The sequence below is a fragment of the Cyphomyrmex costatus genome, unplaced genomic scaffold (genome assembly GCF_001594065.2).
Source record: "Cyphomyrmex costatus isolate MS0001 unplaced genomic scaffold, Ccosl1.0 scaffold198, whole genome shotgun sequence".
NCBI lineage: Eukaryota > Metazoa > Arthropoda > Insecta > Hymenoptera > Formicidae > Cyphomyrmex > Cyphomyrmex costatus.
Genome location: NW_017276018.1, coordinates 73,988 through 94,835, shown reverse-complemented (window position 1 = coordinate 94,835; position 20,848 = coordinate 73,988). Strand labels below are relative to the sequence as shown.

General features: G+C 34.3%; 1 protein-coding gene across 2 annotated transcripts in view; it reads left to right on the top strand.

Annotated features, from left to right (window-relative positions):
* Positions 1 to 20,848, top strand: part of LOC108773062 (Ecdysone-induced protein E74) — a 97,758-nt gene that overhangs the window by 20,459 nt on the left and 56,451 nt on the right. Inside the window, exons 2-4 of one of the 2 annotated variants that reach the window (XM_018538780.1) lie at positions 8,792 to 9,052; positions 14,411 to 14,578; positions 15,502 to 15,747. In XM_018538780.1, coding sequence (XP_018394282.1) covers positions 8,792 to 9,052; positions 14,411 to 14,578; positions 15,502 to 15,747 — 675 coding nt within the window. Of the gene's footprint in view, positions 1 to 8,791; positions 9,053 to 14,410; positions 14,579 to 15,498; positions 15,748 to 20,848 lie in introns of both variants that reach the window. The other variant, XM_018538779.1, reaches the window with a different exon arrangement.

Genomic DNA, 20,848 nt, shown 5'->3' with positions numbered 1-20,848 from the left:
GGGGGAAGACTGTGACGGCTGCAGCCTCGAAATTCTGAATAATTTCAATAATTTCATAAGAATGTGTAAAAACAATTGTTGAGCCGTAAATATCAATTTTGAGAGAGGAAATCTCATACTTAATTTAGTTGCAAAAATATTGTTTATTATGTATTAAAAATATATTTGTTGATTTTCCCTTGTATTTGGCACATAAACAAAAATTACACGGAAAAAAATGTTGCTGCTACTACAACGGCAAAAAGTGGCGTTGGGAGAGCGACAGCACTTCGACTCATGAAATCGCTGCCGAGTATTAATATTTATTATTCAAATTTTTACACTACAATCTTTGACATATTCTGCGATTTGTAGAGCTATCCGAAATCGAAGCACTTTACAACAAAATGGCGGATTTTTAATAATATTTCGTCGAGTTTAGTGAATTTTTTTTCAAACGTTAAAGTTGTGTTACGAATTAAACATTTTCTAATACTACCTTATAGTTGAATATTTGAACAAGTTTTCTGGAAAGTTTCAGATCTTTAAATGTAATAATAAAAAAGAATTATGACAATTTACATACAGGATCAGCGAAACGTTCGACGCAAAAAAAAAAAAAAAACCAATTTCTATAGCCCCTCCCGAAACATTTTTCTCACTACGCCACTGCTAATGATAGTTGCTCCTGACAAAAAATCGATATTATCAACTATATTTACAAGTTGTTTTATACATATAGCTTTTGATATTGTACAATTATTTTTCAAATATATTATTCATCTTTTTAAATATATTATCAATCGAATGGAACATTGTTTCATTCGGAAATAGTAATTTTTACATCCCATAGCAACAGCAAGAAAATGATTTAGGGTTTTCGGCCTGAGTGGGTTTACATCGACCTGAGTTGGATTATTAATAGTAGAGCATGCACGTCATTAATCAAATCTGGTTCGGTACAAACCCGCTGAGACCAATAACGGTATCAAGTAGTATTTTTGTTTATTTATCAGGAATTCATATCCATTTTTTTTTACATTCCTTTAATTTTTTTTTAGAAAATATCGAATAAATTTATACATAGGAACAATTTCAAATGCCGTACAATGTGGTATAGAATAATTAATAATATCTGTAAAATCATCCCAGGGGATATAAAAAAAAAATGTCAGGTAACTCTTTCCGGGTTAAGCGTGAGCGAAAACACGTTATACGTATTTTCTGTCGATAGTCAATTGATAATCGTGTATCGGTCGAAACAGATCGATCATAATATTTCGGAGCCTGTCTTCGGGCCTTTTTGCGTGATCGCCGATGGCGAAAGACTGGCGAATCCGGATTTCAACAGGATGCACGAGATAACGTGGTTCGCCTCCTTTTTCGACGCGACGCAATGTGGACATATGTCCTCGCTCGCGTATGTAGGTGTGTACACGTTCATACGCTCCTATACGCGCTTGCTTCTCACATGTAAAAGAACCATCGCTTCTGCCGTGTGTCGGATGCACGTGATGTCACTTATAGAAAGAGAGAGTCGTTACCGTTACGCAATGCCGGCCACGCCGCGCCGCGCCGACATGCGTGTGCGTGCGCGAGAAAGTTGCGTGGTCCGGCCAAACGCTGACCTTACGTACCATGCTTGCGCGTATACACACACTTGAGAAACGTATATACAGTTGTATGTGCATGCGAGCCCAACATAAACTCGTTTCGTTATTATTCGACGCGTGGGCTTAAATAACTTTTGTTAATGTTAAAAAATTAGCAATCGATATATGTTTTTACTTTTGATGGCTCTTAATCACAAGAACATTTTTTATAACTTTTAAAATAAAATATCTTACTTAACTATTGTTATATGTATGTATGTTATACCTAGAAAATTTTTGAATCTTTTATTCTTTTATATTTTGAATATTTTCCATATTAATAATAAATGAAAATAATATGTATCTAGTAATTGTGTTTAATCCTTTTATAGAAAGGGAAAACTATAATATTTTAGTAGCGTTAAAGCAGTGTCATATTTTGAAGCAAAGGCTGCAATGAAATAATGTGATTTATAACAAATCTTACTCAGAGGAAAAAGCTGTGAAATTTATAAAACAGATTCTCGCCTTCTAAAGATTAAAGAACATTACGAAATAATATTTGATACATTATAAAAATATATGGGCAATTAATTTTATTCTTAGGATAAATGGTTCAGAAATGAGGAACAACTATATATTTTATTTCGATATATATTAAAAAAGAATCATGTCTATAATTTGTATCGATGCGTTATATTTTTCTGTACAACACTTTCTTCTCTCGTTTAATGATAATTTCGTGCTTAATTTTGATGGTTTTGTTATGGTAATTAAAGTTGCGCGTGGTGCATATAATTTAATGTTCAGATCAGAATGATACTTCACGGGCGAGCGAAACGAGTCTTGGCCTTTTAGAAACTATGAAAACGAGGACGTGGTAATGGTGATTATGGTGAAACCTTGCCGACATGTCGATACACCGGAAGTTGGCTTCTGGTACGGGAGAAACGGGCAGGAAACACCGCGCAGAAGGTGAAAACGCTGTGAAAACTCGAGCTGGTGCGGCAAACATGCGCGGTCGATGCGGCTAGACAACCATCCTACCTTCGCGGCATTCGAGGGCGAGTCAAGGCTAAGCAAGGTCGCCTCACCCTTGCAAGTTTCCGGTGGGCGAGCGAGATTTATCTGACGCTCGCAATTGTGCCGAGAGCTTCGCAAACATTATTTGCTTCAACTCTTAGTCTATCCGTCCAGATAAGGCTGAAGAAATGGAACGATATTTTGATACAAGATCTGATGGAAATAATATTCTTGAGTTTATAAAAGATGACAATTAAAATTGCACGGAGGGAGAAAGAACGATTTTGTAAAAGTATCTAAAAATTTAGCAAAATATAAATAGATTTGAAAATAATTTTGTTGAAATATGAAAAATTTGACGGACTGTCAAACTTAAACAGAACAATAAGAATTAAACAAGACGAGAGAGTACGGCGCGATTTAACGATGCGTAAATACATTTTTTTACGGATTTATTGAAAAAAATCATGGTGTCATTGATGCCAATTGAACGTTTCGATTTTCTTTAGATCGTCAGCAACCAATTAAAAACTTGCAAAAAATCATTCTTAGTCCGTCGAATTCGATTAGATGCTCTCAGTGCGCACTGACACGTTAAATCCATTGTTTACGAATTGACGTAAAAATGTGTATTTAATTATAAACATAAAAACGAATGAAACCCCATGAAATCCTCAATATTTTGTAATTCGAAATGTTTGCATTTTATTTCTACACAGATTAAATCAATGTTCAATGACTTTAATATGCATCTACCATATAATCGCGAATTCGCTAAAAGTTGAGTTATTAACAGGTTGTCAAATTCAAAATAATTTTGTTTAATTAATAATTATTTGACAAAATAATTACGTAGAAATTTCAAGCATAATGAGCAAAGTTGCAAAAAGTTTAGGTATTATGGCAACCAGTTTCAACATAATTATTTTGATAGTTGAACAAAATTTTTCTCAGAGCTCTTTATTTATTTTTATTTTGCGATATTAAAGAGAAATAATGACTAATTTTGATACGACGATAGATGGTTCAATGTTTTCGTTCTCAATCACGTCTATCCCTTCCTCGTCTTCTCGAAATAGACAGCAAGCAATGAAGAAAAACCTATACGTTCGTTAAATCTCAAGAGTCGATTAAATCTTCATGGTGGATTACGCGCATAATAAAAATGCTCAACGACACACTTGGGTCGAGCCTGGTTGCGTCTGTAATGGTGTGCGGGAGCAGCGATGGTAGTTTTAAACAATGCCGAAGCATCGTTTATTTCCGGGAGCCTTGAAGTGTTTGGAAGACGTGCATCCTACTTGTTTGCGGATCTCTAAAAATAAATATTACGAGTACGCTCTTCAATTGAAAAGAATGCAATTCGCGTTTAGTATCAATCGATGATTCGCAATAGCGCGATGTTTTATTGAGAAAAAAAGAATTTATGAGCGGATATAATTTAGTAATGATAAGCTTGCAAATGTCACATAAGAGACATAACCTCTGATTAATTTGTCGCCTGGCGCTAAATTTAATCTTTTTTTTTATATACACTATCATGTAATTACCGAGTCGATTCACGAATCGATGTTCCGTAGTGACGTCAATCAATATATAATAATTATTGATTTGCGCCATAGTTATATTCAATATGAATATGCGCCTGATTTTCATATATACGTATAAACGCATATTATATATATATATATATATATTATTAAATGTAATATTAAATTTTTATATTAGCTAAAATTATAGTAATTGACTAAACATGGTACAATGTTTAAATAAGGAATAGTTACCAGAGGGGTGCAATAGAAGAAAGCATTTTGTCAATTTAACAAGCCACCAATACTTTTAATAAATGATTTGTTCTACAGTGACAACAACTTAATTTGTTGTGATTGATGCTAGTCCAACCCAGTTAGATTGATCTGCCAACCAATTATTAGTAATAGAATTTATGTAAAATATAATCTATTTTTTGATAGATTTTTATTTGCTAGCAATATTGATTATTTTAATTTGTATCGTAAATTGTGTATTAGGTATTTGTTGTGTATCATTATCGAATAATGAGAAATTATTCACAATAGTAACTGCTTGATCCATTTTTCTACCAAACCATCATATTTGTTATCCCTTTTTTTATTCTTATAATAAACTTATTTCTCTGTGTACTTTTTATATCCTAGGTAAAAAGATGTTAATTGCTGAAATGCAAAATATTATTAAATTATTGAATAATGATATACAATACAGTAGGACCTCTTTATAGTCCACCTTTTTATAGTTACGACCTCCCAGTAATCCACAGTCGATGTCCGTATAAGTACACGTTTTTAACCATATGACGCGTATTCATGACAACTGCTTGCGTACTTAGACTCGTATCTAACGCTCAATTGCGTGAGAATAGCTTATATTAATTATTTTGCATAGTTGTTAGTTACTGTTTTTTTTAAGTGTAAATATGAGTCAAAAGAGAAAGTGTATAACAATAAGCAACAAGCAACAGATAATTGAGGTGATTGCTTCCGTATCAAAAATTAAATATGTGGCAAAAAATACGATATCTCGTAAAGTTGTGTGTCCAAAATAAAAAAACAAAAAGATCATATATATTGTTTCCTTTAGCAAATCCGTGCACAGTTAAAAAAAATATGTGAGATGAGACGTCCAACGAATCTGGATGCAGTCCTTTTACACATAGTTTTGTCATCAAAAAAGATCATGACAACCAATTAGCGGACCATTTTTACGTGAAAAAGCTCAGGATCGAAATTAATAAAATATTAGATGGACTTGCATCTTTCACGGCAATTATTTTTTAGCATTTCATTCTTAACACACATTTGGACGTCGTGCTTTGTACGTTCTCATTATGTTCTAATCAAAATTTAGTTGTTCGAATAACACAATTTTCAAGTATAAGGTAAGAAAGCTTTTGTTAGTCACTTCTCAACAAAATAAATAGTTATCAAAACATTTCTCTCAGCGAGTGCTACATATGTGCTTAAGAAGGCTACTTACGGTCCTGATGGGGCGGAGCGAAGGTAACCTCTTTATTGTCACATTTGATCCCGAGCATGTGACTATAAAGAAGTCCTACTGTATGTTGTTAATAATAGTAATTTTGATTAGCGTGTAAAGCGCCGCAAAGAGATGATCGTTTATGCATAAGAAAAATAAGATATAACTACACCCGGGTTAAGGGAACGCTCATTTCGTATTTCTTATGCCATTTCATTTTCCTTACACAGAATAAAAATTTCTTCTCCAGCATAAAAGAAAAAACACAAATAAATGCGGAAAAGTACAAACCGGTACGAGAATCCTCCAAAAATTGTCAAATACAGTTCTCCGATATCATGTAGGTTTTCTTTCTTCACATATCTATATATATAAACGAATACAAACATATATCTAAACAAAAAATACTTTCCTATATTTGATATTTTATAAGAGTATCATAAGACCTTCAAATTATGATTTTGAAGCTTACAAGAGAGAAATGGCATGAGAAATACGATCCGAGTGTATATAACCTCACATTCAAGCGATATATAAGATATAGCAAAACAAGAAATTTACGTAACATTTTACTTAATGGCTTATTTAATGTACGTAATATTTTACTTAATGTATGTAAATATTCTCTTGATGTATATAATATTTTAATTGGAATTAAAAATCTGTTTTATCGACATTGATTAACAATAAGTCGACCGACTCTCCAGCATCGCTATAAGCAATAAAATTGACAGTCATAATTTTTTTCATTATCACACAATTATTCATTTTTTTCGATAATATTATACGAAACAGTTTCTTTTTTCATTGTGAGTACTGTGTAGTAAACAATTGAAAGGGTCTACGCGAGGATGTTACGTTCTTTGTTTCTGTGGCGAGTAATTATTACGATGTTGCGACTCTTACGAAGTTACGGAGATACGCAATTTCTATAGTGGAGGCGAAAATTCTTCATGGAAATGCTGGCCTGTAATCAACTGTTACACTGCCGCGGAGTATTAAGTGTCGACTTTTACACGAATTTCTTAATCCCCTAGCAATCGCTTCGATTTGTGCATTATATTATTATCTATTTTGATAAATCTTTTTAATCATAATTTGATTTCGCTTGCTTTTTGCAATGCAAAATATAAAGAAAAATGGTCTAAATCGAGCGGTAATAAGGTTATAATAAATTTCTATAAGTTTACAATATCAGTATAAAGAAGAAAAAACAATATCGAACGTTTCGAAACTCACAGGTCCTTTTTCAGCGATTCTTACAGATGTTCCTTTGTCGTTGAAATAATGCATTATTATCTTGCGGTCAAAAAGATGTGGAACTGTGCTATGGTATAATAAAAAATTGTTTAAAAAGATTGATCCTCCTGTTTTGTATGTAAGTGTGGAATTTGTGTAATAAAATACATGGAACAGGAGCATCATTTATACACATTCGTCTGATTTTGTTGAATGCAAATATTACAATCAATTTCTGTATATTGATATTGTAAACTTATAGAAATTTATTAAAACCTCATTACCGCTTGATTTAGACCGTTTTTCTTTATATATATTTCTAATCATTGTGAAAATTTTTGTCGTGCTAATCCGTTTAGTAAGCAGTGTTATGACAAACAGTAATAAAAATAAATGGTACACAGTTATACGCACGCATGCACGCGCGCGCCCCCACACACAGTCTATCGTAGATTAACTTTAGATTAGAATTATTAGAAGATACTAATAATTTCAATTATTAGTATCATCTAATTAAGTATACTAATTAGATCGTAGAATTATCAGAGAATACTAATTATAGATTTGCGAGAACTTATAATTCATACAAATATGTAGTCACAATGCGATAGAAACGATGTAGAATTCGATGCTTCCCATAAATATTAGTTAAATAAAGCGGTTTCATTTCGATTGGTCAAGTTTCAGTGGACATCTCTGCAATATTTGTTCATAGTAACTCCAATACGAGACACATGCACCACTGAGAGATTCATGTAATGTAATGCTCAATTTTTATCGATCTTTCGAAAGCGAGGAATCAAAGAATTTTTGCGCTCTCCTCGCGTTCGGAAGATCGATAGAATTCACAAGAGGAGGAGCGTCTCATTGTCAGTCAAATCGCATTTTCCATGGTGGTTTTTTTGGACCCGTTGCCGCGAGAAATTGCTTAATGAAACTGCCGCGGCTCGGCACCGCCTGAAAGGAAGGTAGAAACGTTGCAGTGGGTCAAGGAGAGACTTCGGCTTTCACTTCCTCTCGGCAGCCAACGCGAGTTCCTCGAGAACGCCTCCCGAGCCACGACTTTTTTTCCCTTCTCCTTCTGTCGTTCCTCTCCTTGTGAGAATATTTATCCGCCTATGACTACGTTTAATTAAACGTATAATTATACCGGGGAGAAGATATGTATGTTTATCTTCTGTTCTGACGGATGAACTGAATTCAGCAATTAATGATTGAACAACGCGTAGTGCAATACGAATCATAACAAGTGACTTATCTCGGAACGTTATTTTTCATTAATGAGAAATCGATGTTTTATTCTACGACAAAGTCTATATAATTCACGCTTGCATGAATGTACTGGTGGCAAGCGAATGAAAACGCACACTATATTGTATTAATTTCTAAAGTAACAACAATTCGTTATTAGCATTATTTTTTATTATATAGGATACTATCTGACGCATTCCACTATACGGTGAATGTCAAGTAAAATTATCGTTTGAAATTCTTTGTAATGTATCAATATATTTGATAAACAGATTAAACTAGGACGAGAGAGTAGAAAAATTAGAAACGTAAGGATAAAGTAAGGACTTTGTTTAATAAATTTATTTGCAATTTCAGTATAAGTTAAAAAATGATTTTCAACTTTGAAATACACGTGTATCAACTTTGTTTTTATATTCGCACTAATTTCTAATATTCTATTTTTTTATATTTTTTAATGCACCTAATAAAAAAAACACACGCAATTTTGTTTCCTTATATTTATTGCTTGACCTGAAAGTTTAGAAAAATTAGTTTGCTTCTTATTCCTATCTCTATTACACAATTTTCGACATTTTATTTCTTTTATCATTCACTCACAATATAATTTGTCTAATATTTTTGTATAATATCAAGCTAAGCAAGATTAATATCATTTATCTAAACGATGCTTCTTGTTATCTTTGTTACAGTGGATACCAGAGAAGTCCAACCGCACGATCCGAGTGAGAAAGAACAGCTTAGCCTCGCAAGTGTAAAAGTGGAGCCGGGTTCCACCAGCGCGACGACTACCAGTAGCACAGGGACCCGTCTACTCCACGGTATCCTCTCTCAGCATCCCCAGCAGCATAGCCTAGGGCTGCAAAACGGATATGGCCGCCACTTAGTCGGTCACGCACAGATCGGCCAACCGCCTTATACCACTGCCGCTATCGCCACGACGAGTACGCCAGGTAAAGCCTTGAAAGACATATCAACGAGGCTTTATAAAGATGCTGTTGAGATTTGATTGAGGGTCATAGTCTTTAATAATTTTTGGCAATAGATTAGCTAATGTGACACTTCGATAACAATTTTAAGTTTTTTTTTTTTTTAGTTTTGTAATATGAGATTTTTAGAATAAAACATATCGTTCTTTTATTTTATAAATGACGCAACTAGGAAAATGTAGTTTTCGAGTTATTACCTTGAATGAGTTAAGTAAAGATTACTTTATCAATTGTCAAAAGTGAATTAATAACTTTAACTTTAGTTTATCCACCAAATACATACTCGGCATCGTGCTGCAAATTTTCAAAGAATTGTAATACTTAGCCACAAAAATAACACATTTTGCGTGCTGCTTTTTTGTAAATAAAAAGAAATCTTTTACAAAAATACATTTATAGCGTTTTCAATCAGATTAACAACATCACAGATTCTATTTTGACCTTTGATTTGACGGGATCATGGTAACATTTCATGTGTTAATCGACTTGAGTTGAAACCCACTACAATCGAAAACATTATTAGAGTTAAGACATCCTGATAGCAAAACCTGCGGAAACAGATTTGGAGCAGAACCTGCTGACAATGTTCGATTGCAAATTGGCAACAAATTGTAGACAGAGTCTGTATTGTCAGCAAACTCTGTTCGGTTTTTCCTACCAATCTGCTGACATGCTGTCAACGTCTGCTGACAAAAACATGTCAGCAGACGTTGACAGCAGTTTGGCAGCAGTTTATTACCCTGATAGCAAAATGATGCCAATTTGCGCGCAAATTGGCGGCAAACTCGATCAGATCTTGACTACAAAACCGTAGCCATCTGCGTCCGCATTTGGCTATGGATTTGGCGACAACATTTGCTGACATGTTTTGCAGCAGATTGGTGACAAAAACCGAGCAGAGTCTGCCGACATGATCTGACAGCAGATTGGTAGCAAAAACCGACCAGAGTCTGCTGACAATATTTGGTAATACGCAGACTCTGTCTACAATTTGTTGCCTTTCTGCAATCAGAAATTGTCAACAAACTCTGCTCGGTTTTTGCAACCAATCTGCTGCAAAACATGTCACTGTCAGCAAATGTTGTCGCCAAATCCATAGCCAAATGCGGACGCAGATGGCTACGGTTTTGTAGTCGGTTTTGCTATCAGGGCAGTTTTGTTGTTCCAAGTTTGAAGAAGAAATTGGTTTATTTTGAATTTAGTCAGAAATTTCAACCGATATTGTAAGTTATGTCACTTTTGATGAATTATTTCGGATTTGTTGTAATTTTGTAAGATATCAAAATCGTCACACAACTCAAAAGGGTTGTAAAATGAAAACCACATTCAATGATGTTTCTAAGAATACATCTTTTTGTCGATATTATTTGATTATAGTCAATAATTTTAGTAAAAAAAAAAAAAAAAAAAATACTTTTTATCCTTGTTTGAAAAACTTAATTTTTTTTTAGTTGTGTCAATTTTGAAGTGGGAGAACAATATGTATCAGATAGAAAAGGAAAATAAGGAAATCTGAAAATTGTGTGTTAATATATTTTTAGTGGAATTTAATATTTATATGCATAATGAAGAAAGAGAAGTATCTAAAGTCAAAAAATAGAAATAAAGTAGAAGGACAGATAAATATAATATTTCATGTCAATAAGAATTTTTAATAGAAGGATTATTTTATCATTTTATAATATATATACTTACATATATATAAGGTGATAAAATAATAAAAAAATATAGCATTAAAATAATAATATTAAGATATGAAGTATTAAAGTATAATAGAAAAAGAAAGAAAGTAAAATAAATATATCGTAAAAAAGTTTAAAATGTTTGTTGACATTTGTCCGTTGTAACCGCAATATTGTATCTTCAATTAAAGCAAGTTATTTAAAAAAAAAATCAATTTTATAATAATTACGAGAAGGACATACATCAAAATCGTATTTATGTTTCTTTATCTGACTTCTACATTAATTTAATCGTTTGTAAGCTTTTGTTAGACATTCTCTCTTGAAATACGTGATATGTTAAATAATGCTAATTTCATAGATATGTTGTATTATGAGATATTAACAGAGACGTAATGACCACGAACGAGATTGACATTTTCCGGATAAAATAAGATATCAATTTTCATTAATTGAATCACAATGGCTCTTATACATAGATCGTTACCGAAGTGATAACTGCAGTTTGATGCACTTGGACGTTTTGCCTAGTATAATTGCATCGTAGTGCTAATTGAACAATACACTGTAAAAAATAAAATGGTAATTTTAATTCAAAGACGTTGAGTGGATTTTCTGAGACACGCAAAAATGTTAAAATCAACATTATTGTGTTAATGTTAACATTTTTGCGTGTCTCAGAACATCCACTCAACGTCTTTGAGTTAAAATTAACATTTTATTTTTTACAGTGTAACACTAACAAAAATTTTTTTTTCAATCACTTTGGATCGGACTACGTGTGTCTTATAGATTTTTGGATGCTGAAAACGATGCCGCAAGTAAAAAAAGGTTAACGTTATCTTGAAATTTCGAGAAATCATGAATATATTGTTCATCCCCTATAAAATGCATTTTTTTTATTTTAATACCTTCTAAGCCATGTTATGTTAAGGATTAAAGATGCTGAAGTGATACCTCCGCGTGGTACAAGATGGGTAACGTTAAAATCACTTCAAACAACGCGCATACACACACATAGAGAGAGTGGGGGGGGGGGGGGGAGGAAGAGAGAGTTGTTTAATGAACGATATGTATAGTTGCATATTACAAATTGCATTTTTTTTGAAAGCAACTATGTATTTTCATTACACCAATGGATCAGTCTTATCATTCTGTACACAAAAGTATTAAGATACAGCTATCAAAATGGTCAAATTTTCAATTCAAATTGAAATGGTCAAAACTCGAAATAGTTCCTATCTTTAATCGTTCACAATATGGCTAAAAAATAAGATATTGAAAGAAAAAGAAATGCATTTACATAGGGAATGATCAACACATTTATGACTCCTGATCGAAATTTCAAGATAACGTTAATCTTGTTTATAAAAAAAATGTCAAATATCGCAAAAAACCATCATTTAAGTATTAAACCTCAATTATCTTGGAAATCTGATGTGCTAGAATTTGTTTGCTTGCGGCATCATTTTGAGCATCCAAAAATCTATAAGATACACGTAATCCGGTCCAAAGTAATTTTTTGCTGTAAACTAATATAATCAAACACGACAGCAATTACAAGAAGAGAAAGTAAAAAAAAAAAAACTTTTTTAGGGCGATTTCTCAAGAATGATCGTAAATCGTAATAAGACGCAGGTGTCGCGTAATAACGACGTAAGCCAAATTTCCGCGTTCGTAAGTTGGAATTGTGGATCAATGTCGATTTCACAAAGTTGCGTTACGCAACGGTAAAAATCTCGCCACTGGTAACGAACTGACCGTGGCATATTCGGCAGGAATTCGGGCGTAAGACTGTTCTTAAAATACTTGGACTCGATCGTTGCATAAAGCAGCGCTGGTCGATCGGTAAGATTCGCGGCTATCGGCTTGCGGCAGTTTTGCACGATCGCCTTGCGTAATACGACGACGAGATGGACGACGATAACGATGACGATAAAAAGAAAGAGAGAAAAGGCGAGATAGGACAGGAGAGAAAGAGAGCAATGACTCTCGTGTGGAACCCTTTGGGACTCGGTCGAGACGGTTAGCAGCCGCGCCGCGAGAGAGAGAGAGAGAGGGATGAGAGGGAGGGAGGGAGGGAGGGAGGGAGAGGTACCGTGGGAAGAGCGAGCGATATGCATACCCAATGACCGGATGACCTTCGCTCGTTGCATAAAGATGCCTTTAATTGACGGCGCGCGCGAAAACACGTTCGGCACGGCATGGCTCGGCGACGCTCGATAAAGCCGAATGAGCGGGAGAACGAGAGCTGCTGAACCACCTCGATGGGACACTTAATTTGTTTAAAGCGGTAGACGAAAGCGACGTGTACGTGGCTTTAATTTAGGGCCTGGCAAACAGCCGAATCGGTCGATGGCTAATTTATCACGTTCGCGTAATATGTAGCAGAAAGCGAAACGGCGATTCGATAATTGCGACGTATACTTGGTATAAAGTATTTATCGGATGTTTAAACCGATACGGTGGTTGCTTCGGCTATGTATGATATATGCCAGTGACGTCAGAAGCGAGGAATTGTATCGGATACATGCTGTTTTAAAAGAGAGTATAAAAAAAATGGAGAATAATTTTAATATAAGTACAAGTCGTAACGAAACACTGAATGACTTATTGTTAGTCGGTAGAAAGCATCGTAAAAATGAAATTATAACTAATATACCGATGAGAATAAGCCATTTTCGGTCAAACTGGATGTTAAATGCTTCTATTAGAATTTTCGTGTGAATTTTTATATACTACGATGTAGATCTCTAAATGCGCGCCGAAATTTTTTCAGACTTACAACGTAAACTAATGAGCATAAAAAATTGTTAATTTAACTCGTGGTAGTACTGTGGTAGTTCATTAGTTGTAAGTCTGAAAAAATTTTGGTGCGCATTTAGGGATCTACATCGTAGTATATAAATTCACACGAACATTATAATAGAAGCATTCAATATTCAGCTTGACCGTAAATGGCTTATTCTCATCGGCGTTTGAAATGTCATGGTCTAAATAAGAAATTATAACTATTGTAATTTTATTTATAATTTTATTCCATTAATCTTTAGATGGATTAAAGTTTGTTTCTAATTTTGCAATTTTGCCCCTTGAGTAAAATTTACTATAATTCATTATTTCATTATATTTTTCACCTCAAAATGTGATATTGTTTCAACGCCATCGTATAGCGACTTTCCCGTTTTGTGAAGGCTAACAAAGATAGATGATAAAAAGATATTATTTAAAATGTACTAAGAAGTATAGTAGTTTTATATACAAATGGTAAAAGTAAAAGTGTAGCGACTGTTTATGTAAATAACTTTTATATCATTAGAAATAAAATGCGAAAAAAAGAGACATGTCCCAGCGTTACTCTTGTAACTTTACGTAAAGTTATTGTTCTAGGTGTGTTTTCTTTTCCAACGAAATAATAATTTTCGCAGAGGTTGACGCAATTTACTCTCTCTCTCTCTCTCTCTCTCTCTCTCTGTGCAATCCTCTCGAGTGCCTTCTATTTTATTATCGTGTTGTTCCGTACGAAACGAAATCGCGCGAGATTAATTGACGGTGTCGCGTCTTATCGCTAGCCGTAAACTCCGCCGGCTATTTATCACAGAGGACGCGTCTCCTCCCTTTGTTTCATGGTTGGGAGCAGGAAGCGGATCACTGCCAGCAAGCCCAGCGGACAGCGGAGTCAGCGACGTCGAGTCCAGCACGTCCTCCGGTGGCAACGAGGACGCGAATCTCTTACTGAAAGCAAGACTCAATCCTAATTCGTCCCTTCAGCCGAGTCTGGCGTCCCATCACTCCCATTTGTCGTCAGGTGAGCTCGATCTTTATTTATTTTGCGCATTCACGCATTTAACATGTGTGAACGAAATGAAAGAAAAGTCTGAAATGTTAAACAAAAAAAAATTTTAATAATGATTAATACTTTCACGAAAAATTCTTTATTTTTCTTCTTTCGCCAAGTTTGTAAATTTGAAAAATTTTTGATTAAGAAATATATTTATCAATATATATATAACAATTAAAGAGATAACTAAGATTCACCCAATTTTTACAAATTAATTTTGTTAATTGAGCAATTCTCTTTCAAGGAGATTAAGTTCACCATAAGCGATATTAAATTTACACACACACACACACACACACACACACACACACACACACACATGTGTATAATATTTACAGTATTAAATCTTTCTAACACCATATAAATTTTAATTATTTTTGGAGACAACCCGTTATAAATTTAATTACAAAAAATAAACAATTTTTAAGTAATATATAGACGTATTTGTTTATCTATACGGAAAATTTAATCGTTATTGTAATATTATCTAGATTCTGAATCAAATATGACAAAGAGAGAATTTAATTTTTGATCGAAAGATTTTGCTTGTAATAGTATGTAATAGTATACATACAATAATATGTAATAGTATATATGTAATATAGCTTAATAATATTGAATTTATGTAGATTTATAAATGTTCGCTTTTATTTGCATTTTCTATACTTGTAATTTTTGTTTTTAATTGTAAATACTAAATATTTCAAAGAAATATATGATTTAACGTAAAAATACTTTTGTACATGATAGATTGTTTTAGAGTATTTAGAGTAAGATTGATGGATTGGGATTAACTTGAAAGTTCCGAAAAGAAGGAATTTGAAAAAAATATTGTACATTTTCGAAATATTATACTCTCTTCTTTATTGAGCGCCTCTTATTGATAGCAGCACTCGGCAGATCGGCCTGCCATAGCCCTGGTGTGTATCCGGGGTCGACGGCAAGCTTCCTGTCGCCCACCTATCATCCTCATCAGCATCCTATCACCTCTCAGTATCATCCACATCGGGGGAGTTCGCCACACCATCAGCATAACAACCATACTATGGGTCCGACGATGGGACCGCCCCATCACCACCATCATCATCAAGCGCAGGGTCTCCAGCATCACTTGCATTACCGTCAGCCATCCTCACGTAAGTTCTCAAACTCTAATTTATTACAACGACGTAATTGGCGGAATTAGCGAACTTTGCTGGGAAAATCTCCCCGAGAATCCTCGACGAATTCGAACAATAAGCGGATAATAACAGATCATGCTTGGTTAATGTGTGGACGATTAAAATTCCGGCGTTGTGAAAATATGAAAATTAAAGAAAAAAATCGATCGAGAGAAACAGCAAACTGAGATTTCGAAATTTTACCCTTTACTTCAGAGGAACCGGATAGCAATCTGCCGACTCGGATTTCATGCTAGACTTGCAATGAGGGCCTTTTCTTTGACCTCGTTTACTTATCGGCAATTTCGACGATAGTAATGTATCTCTGTTCTCATCATACGATCGATCGGCGCGGCGGTCGGCAAGAGGAAGAGATAGGAAAGCGCGGGGAACGGAGGAGGATGAATACTCGATGAAACAGTGATTTCGATATCTCGCGGTGGCATCTGGATCGTCATGACGTAATGCGACGCGGTAACCCGTACAGTTTATTTCGACTTCGTAGATATCGATTCGATTGCCGTCGACCAACCAAACGCAGACTATTTTCACCTTTGACGAATAACTACGCATGCAATCGATCGATCTTTTACGATCGAGTCTACAGATTTATTCGTGCTGCTTAAAGTCGCTAAAAGTTTTTCTATTTAAAATGAGATAAGCAAGATAAAAAGGTACTCAGTTATTGGAAAGTGAGAAAGTTAAGATTCTGAGTGCACAAGAAGTGCAAGCAACATGAAGAGGCCTTGTGATTTAGTGATATCTATGTATACTATGTATATCGTGTTTTCCTATCACTTTTCACGAATAGTGAGATAGATAAATTTATAGTCGCGAGAGTTTATCTTTCCGTGTATATTTATATACATAATGCACGCGCGGAATCGAAAATAAAAAAATATTGCATTGCCAAAATTAATGAAAGAAAAGATGTATATTTTTGAAGTATGATAAAACAAATTGTGAAAAATTTGAAGATATATGTAAAATAAAAACATAGGAGTGACATTTTTATTGTTACATCTGTGACCCTATAGAATACTATAATTCGAAATAAAATTATCACGAGTAAGATATAGACAAATATTGATTACTTCGCTGAGATGACTTAAATATTTTTACTTTTTTTTTATTTTTAAAACAAGTGGATAAATTTTCACATATCAATTGCGCTATTTAGGAGATGTTAAATCGCTGACACTTTTATTTCACTTTCTGCCATAATGGAATAATAAAGGAAGACTTTATATTGTTTTCTCATATTGTATGAAATGAGACATCAATAAATATTGTATTTATTGTTTAAATAGCCATAAATACGACTATATATAAAACATCAATACTTTACAGTTTTAATCTAGTAGACGAGAAAGTGATAAAGGAATTAGAACGTAAATCCGCGATTTCAAAGACGATGCTGTCACGGGACAGAAGAAGTTGGGTCGAGTTTCTCGTCGAGCGTCGTGTGAAGGCAGGAAGCGTCTAAGACTAGAGAAGGACTTCCTTCGACGCGACCAAGATGCCAAGTGAAAGGATTCGCCTGTTGCCGCGGAGAAGGTGGAAAAAAGCAATCTCACGAGCATCGTCGTCGTCGTCGTCGTCGTCGTTGCAGTCGCTGTCGTTGTCAACGACGACGTCGACACCTCCGGAGCGCGACTCGTCTCGTTCTCGTGACCTACTTGCCGTTCTCCGATTCGACGGCCCAGATTCGTTTCCTGCCACCGAAGCATTTCCGTCTACACTCTCGCATCTTGACAGACTGACACGCAGTTTTCTCCTTCGATACTTACTATCTCCGTAGAGAAATAATAGATATTCTTTTTATCATAAATTTCTTTTAGACAATGTAAAAATTCTTTTGTTAATTATCAACTATTTTCAAACTTTTCAAATTAAAATTCTGTCAAAGTAAGGCCCACTCAAAATTTTGGCTAAGAAGATTGATTTATATTTACTTGTACATTAAACTAATAAATATAGTTATTGTAATTATTACACGAAACAATAATTTTACTAAAGTATCTAAAAATTTAACTAGATTGGTAGATCTGAAAGTAATTTTGTTTGGACCATTACAATACTAATTATATAAGACGCTTAAACTTGTTGTTAGAATGTTAAAAAGCATTGGAACTATATGCGACAATGTCATCAACGTTTAAGCGTTCTGTTTAATTATTTTGATATTTTGGGTCAACCAAATTATTTTTGGATCTGTATCCAATTAAATTTTTAGTTACTTTAGCAATTCTTTTCATGCATAATTAAACTTTAACTTATATACATAGTTATTTTTGTGCCAACTATTTTTTAAGTAAAACTAAAAGTATAATTATATCTAATAAGTAGAAATATAAGTGCATATAATTACTATTATATCAATTATCACTAACATTATAGTAATTATAAAAATGGAGCTTTTTCCTGTAATTATTTTATATTTTATTATGCAATTATACTCACAAACGCTAAACATTTTTTCCTAGTATATCTTTCGAATTTAGCTCATTCAAATTCGACAAGTCATCTGAAGCAAAGTACAAAAATCACAAATGTCTGTAGAATTGCTGTCGCAATTTAAAAGTAGATTTTTGATGTTGAAAGTAAGCGTAATCCTCAATTCTAAAGAGACTCAATTCTAAACATAAAAATTTAGCCTACTCTAATGAGGTTTTGAAAGAGGTTGCGCTCTAAGATTAAGCATGTCAGTGATCCTCAAATTGGGGACGTCGCGAAATAAACATTTTGTGAATTGCGGATACTTGTGCATGGCGTTTGGTTTTTACCGATTCACCGACGTCAGGGGTGTAGGTATTTTAGTCCAACTTGTCGCAGGAATTAATTAGACGTAGACGATGTGGGTCAGTCGCGCAAAATATATAAATTAATCAGAACGCAATCGACGAGTCAGGAAATTTCTCGACTGCGATCTTGCAGCATGGATCTCTTCTTTATCGCCATTAAAAGCGAGTACGACGCGGGATCGGCAGCTGATCTTCAATGAGCGCACCTGGCGCCGCGCCGCAAAGACAGTCGCGTTCTCGGTGCGGCACGGCGCGGCGCGGCGCGGCGCGGCGCGGCGCGGCGCCAAGGTTGATTTCTTGACGGGCCTCGGTTCGAGGTGAAAAGCGCTTCGGTGTACAATCGCGGTGAAATTCTCTGCGTGCGAGCGTGGAGTATCAATTATCGTAGCGAAAAGAAAATAGAAGAAAGACTAGGTATAGGCGGACATGTGCACGTCGAGCGGAAGCGGCAACGTTCGTTGCGTTTTATTATCATCGCAGGCCACAATTCCCACTGCTACGTTGTCGACAATGAGATCGAACTTTCTTTAATTGAAAATATCCCGCGAGCTAGTGCGCGAGACTACATCTTTAACCTCGTTTTTACAACACGCCCGACCATTTTCATTGGAGTAGGTAATGATCGTCGTTTACTCGACCGTAAATTGCGGCCACTCGAAATATGATATTAAGACATCGCCTTAATGAAAATTTCCGTAACTCAGAATGAGTTTGCTCGCGTATGTCGATAATATTATAATTTTACGGTTAGCCCGTAAAATTTTGCAAGAAATGCCGTGGAAACGCGAGCTTGATCATAATTTTAATATTTGCATGAAATTTAGCGTTATTGTGCTTTCCCGATTGAAATATAGATATAAATTGAGATAAAAATCAAATGTTTCTGAAAATAGTTTAATTTTATTAAAGAAAAAACAATTTTTTCACTGAAATAAAGTTATTTAAAAATCTAGCTAGATACAGATCTGAAAATAATTTTGTTCGTACCACTAAAATAATTTGATATGTAGGATGCTTAAACTAATTACTAGAATGTTGAAATTTTTTTTGTATAGCATTATCGGCAGCGCTCTTAAATATTCTACATAATTATTTTTATAATGAAATTTATAATTATAAAAATTTATAAAAATTATTTTCATCCAACATAATCATTTTCAATTCTATCTTCATCTAGATATGAAGTATCTAGCTATATGTTTAGATACTTCAGTAAAATCGTTCTTTTCAACTTTATTATAGATAAGATACTAGTAAATATTTATTTAAGATAAGAGAGAAAATAGGTACGTAAGCGTATGAAAATGTTTTTTTCTTACTCTCTTTCGTTTTTTTTTTTTAATGAAAAAAGAACGCTATCATCTGTAAAACATTTGGAAAGTAAGGGATAAAAATGCTGTAACGACACTGCGCCTATACCCAAGCACGCTCGACGAACTGCCGCGCCGCACTCCGAGTAAAAGTGTGCCAGATTGTATAATCGAACGTGAATAAGCAAAATGTTACGCCATAGCGATTTGGTAACGTCGTCAGGTCTCCCTTCCTAAGAACCTCGTCCGAAAGGCACGGCCGTGTTCTCATTGCGGTAGGCACAACAGTCCGCGAACGAGAAAAAATTCAACCTGTCAAGGGTCATGCGATTCGATACCGGATGTGTATACAAAATTACGTGTAATAAAGTAGTATTTTCCATAAGAGAATTTTTTTAGCAATTGTCTCCTCATCCAAGCTGAAATTGAGAAGTTAATAATTTTGAAAAAAATTAAATTCTGATGGAATCAACAAAATCTCTCTCATGCGCTTGTTAACTTTACAACTTACCTACACATTAATATATATCATATATCTTTTTTTTATTTAGGTTAGCTCAGTTACTTTTGACAGATTTCTTAAATTCTCATCAAGAATAAAGTATCGATTTCCAGTTTGATTATCAAAATATTTGGTGAGAAATTTTTAAAAAGAAGTAATGAATACACTGTAAATTCATCTTTTAATTTTTACTTGGACTTAATTTGCATTCTGGTTGCAAACTGATGTTTAATTAACTATCATGATCACATACTGAGTTTTATCTGTGCAGAAATACAATTAATAATACTATGAGAAGTTTTATACGTCTTATTCATGAGAGAGATATTATATATATTGTATAACTAGAGATATTACGGTTCAATAAACCGTAGTTTCGTGAAACTCTAGTTGGGCTAATGGATCTCTCTCGCCTCATGCAACTTTGTTGCGAGTACATTCGCGAGAATTCGCGTGCTGCC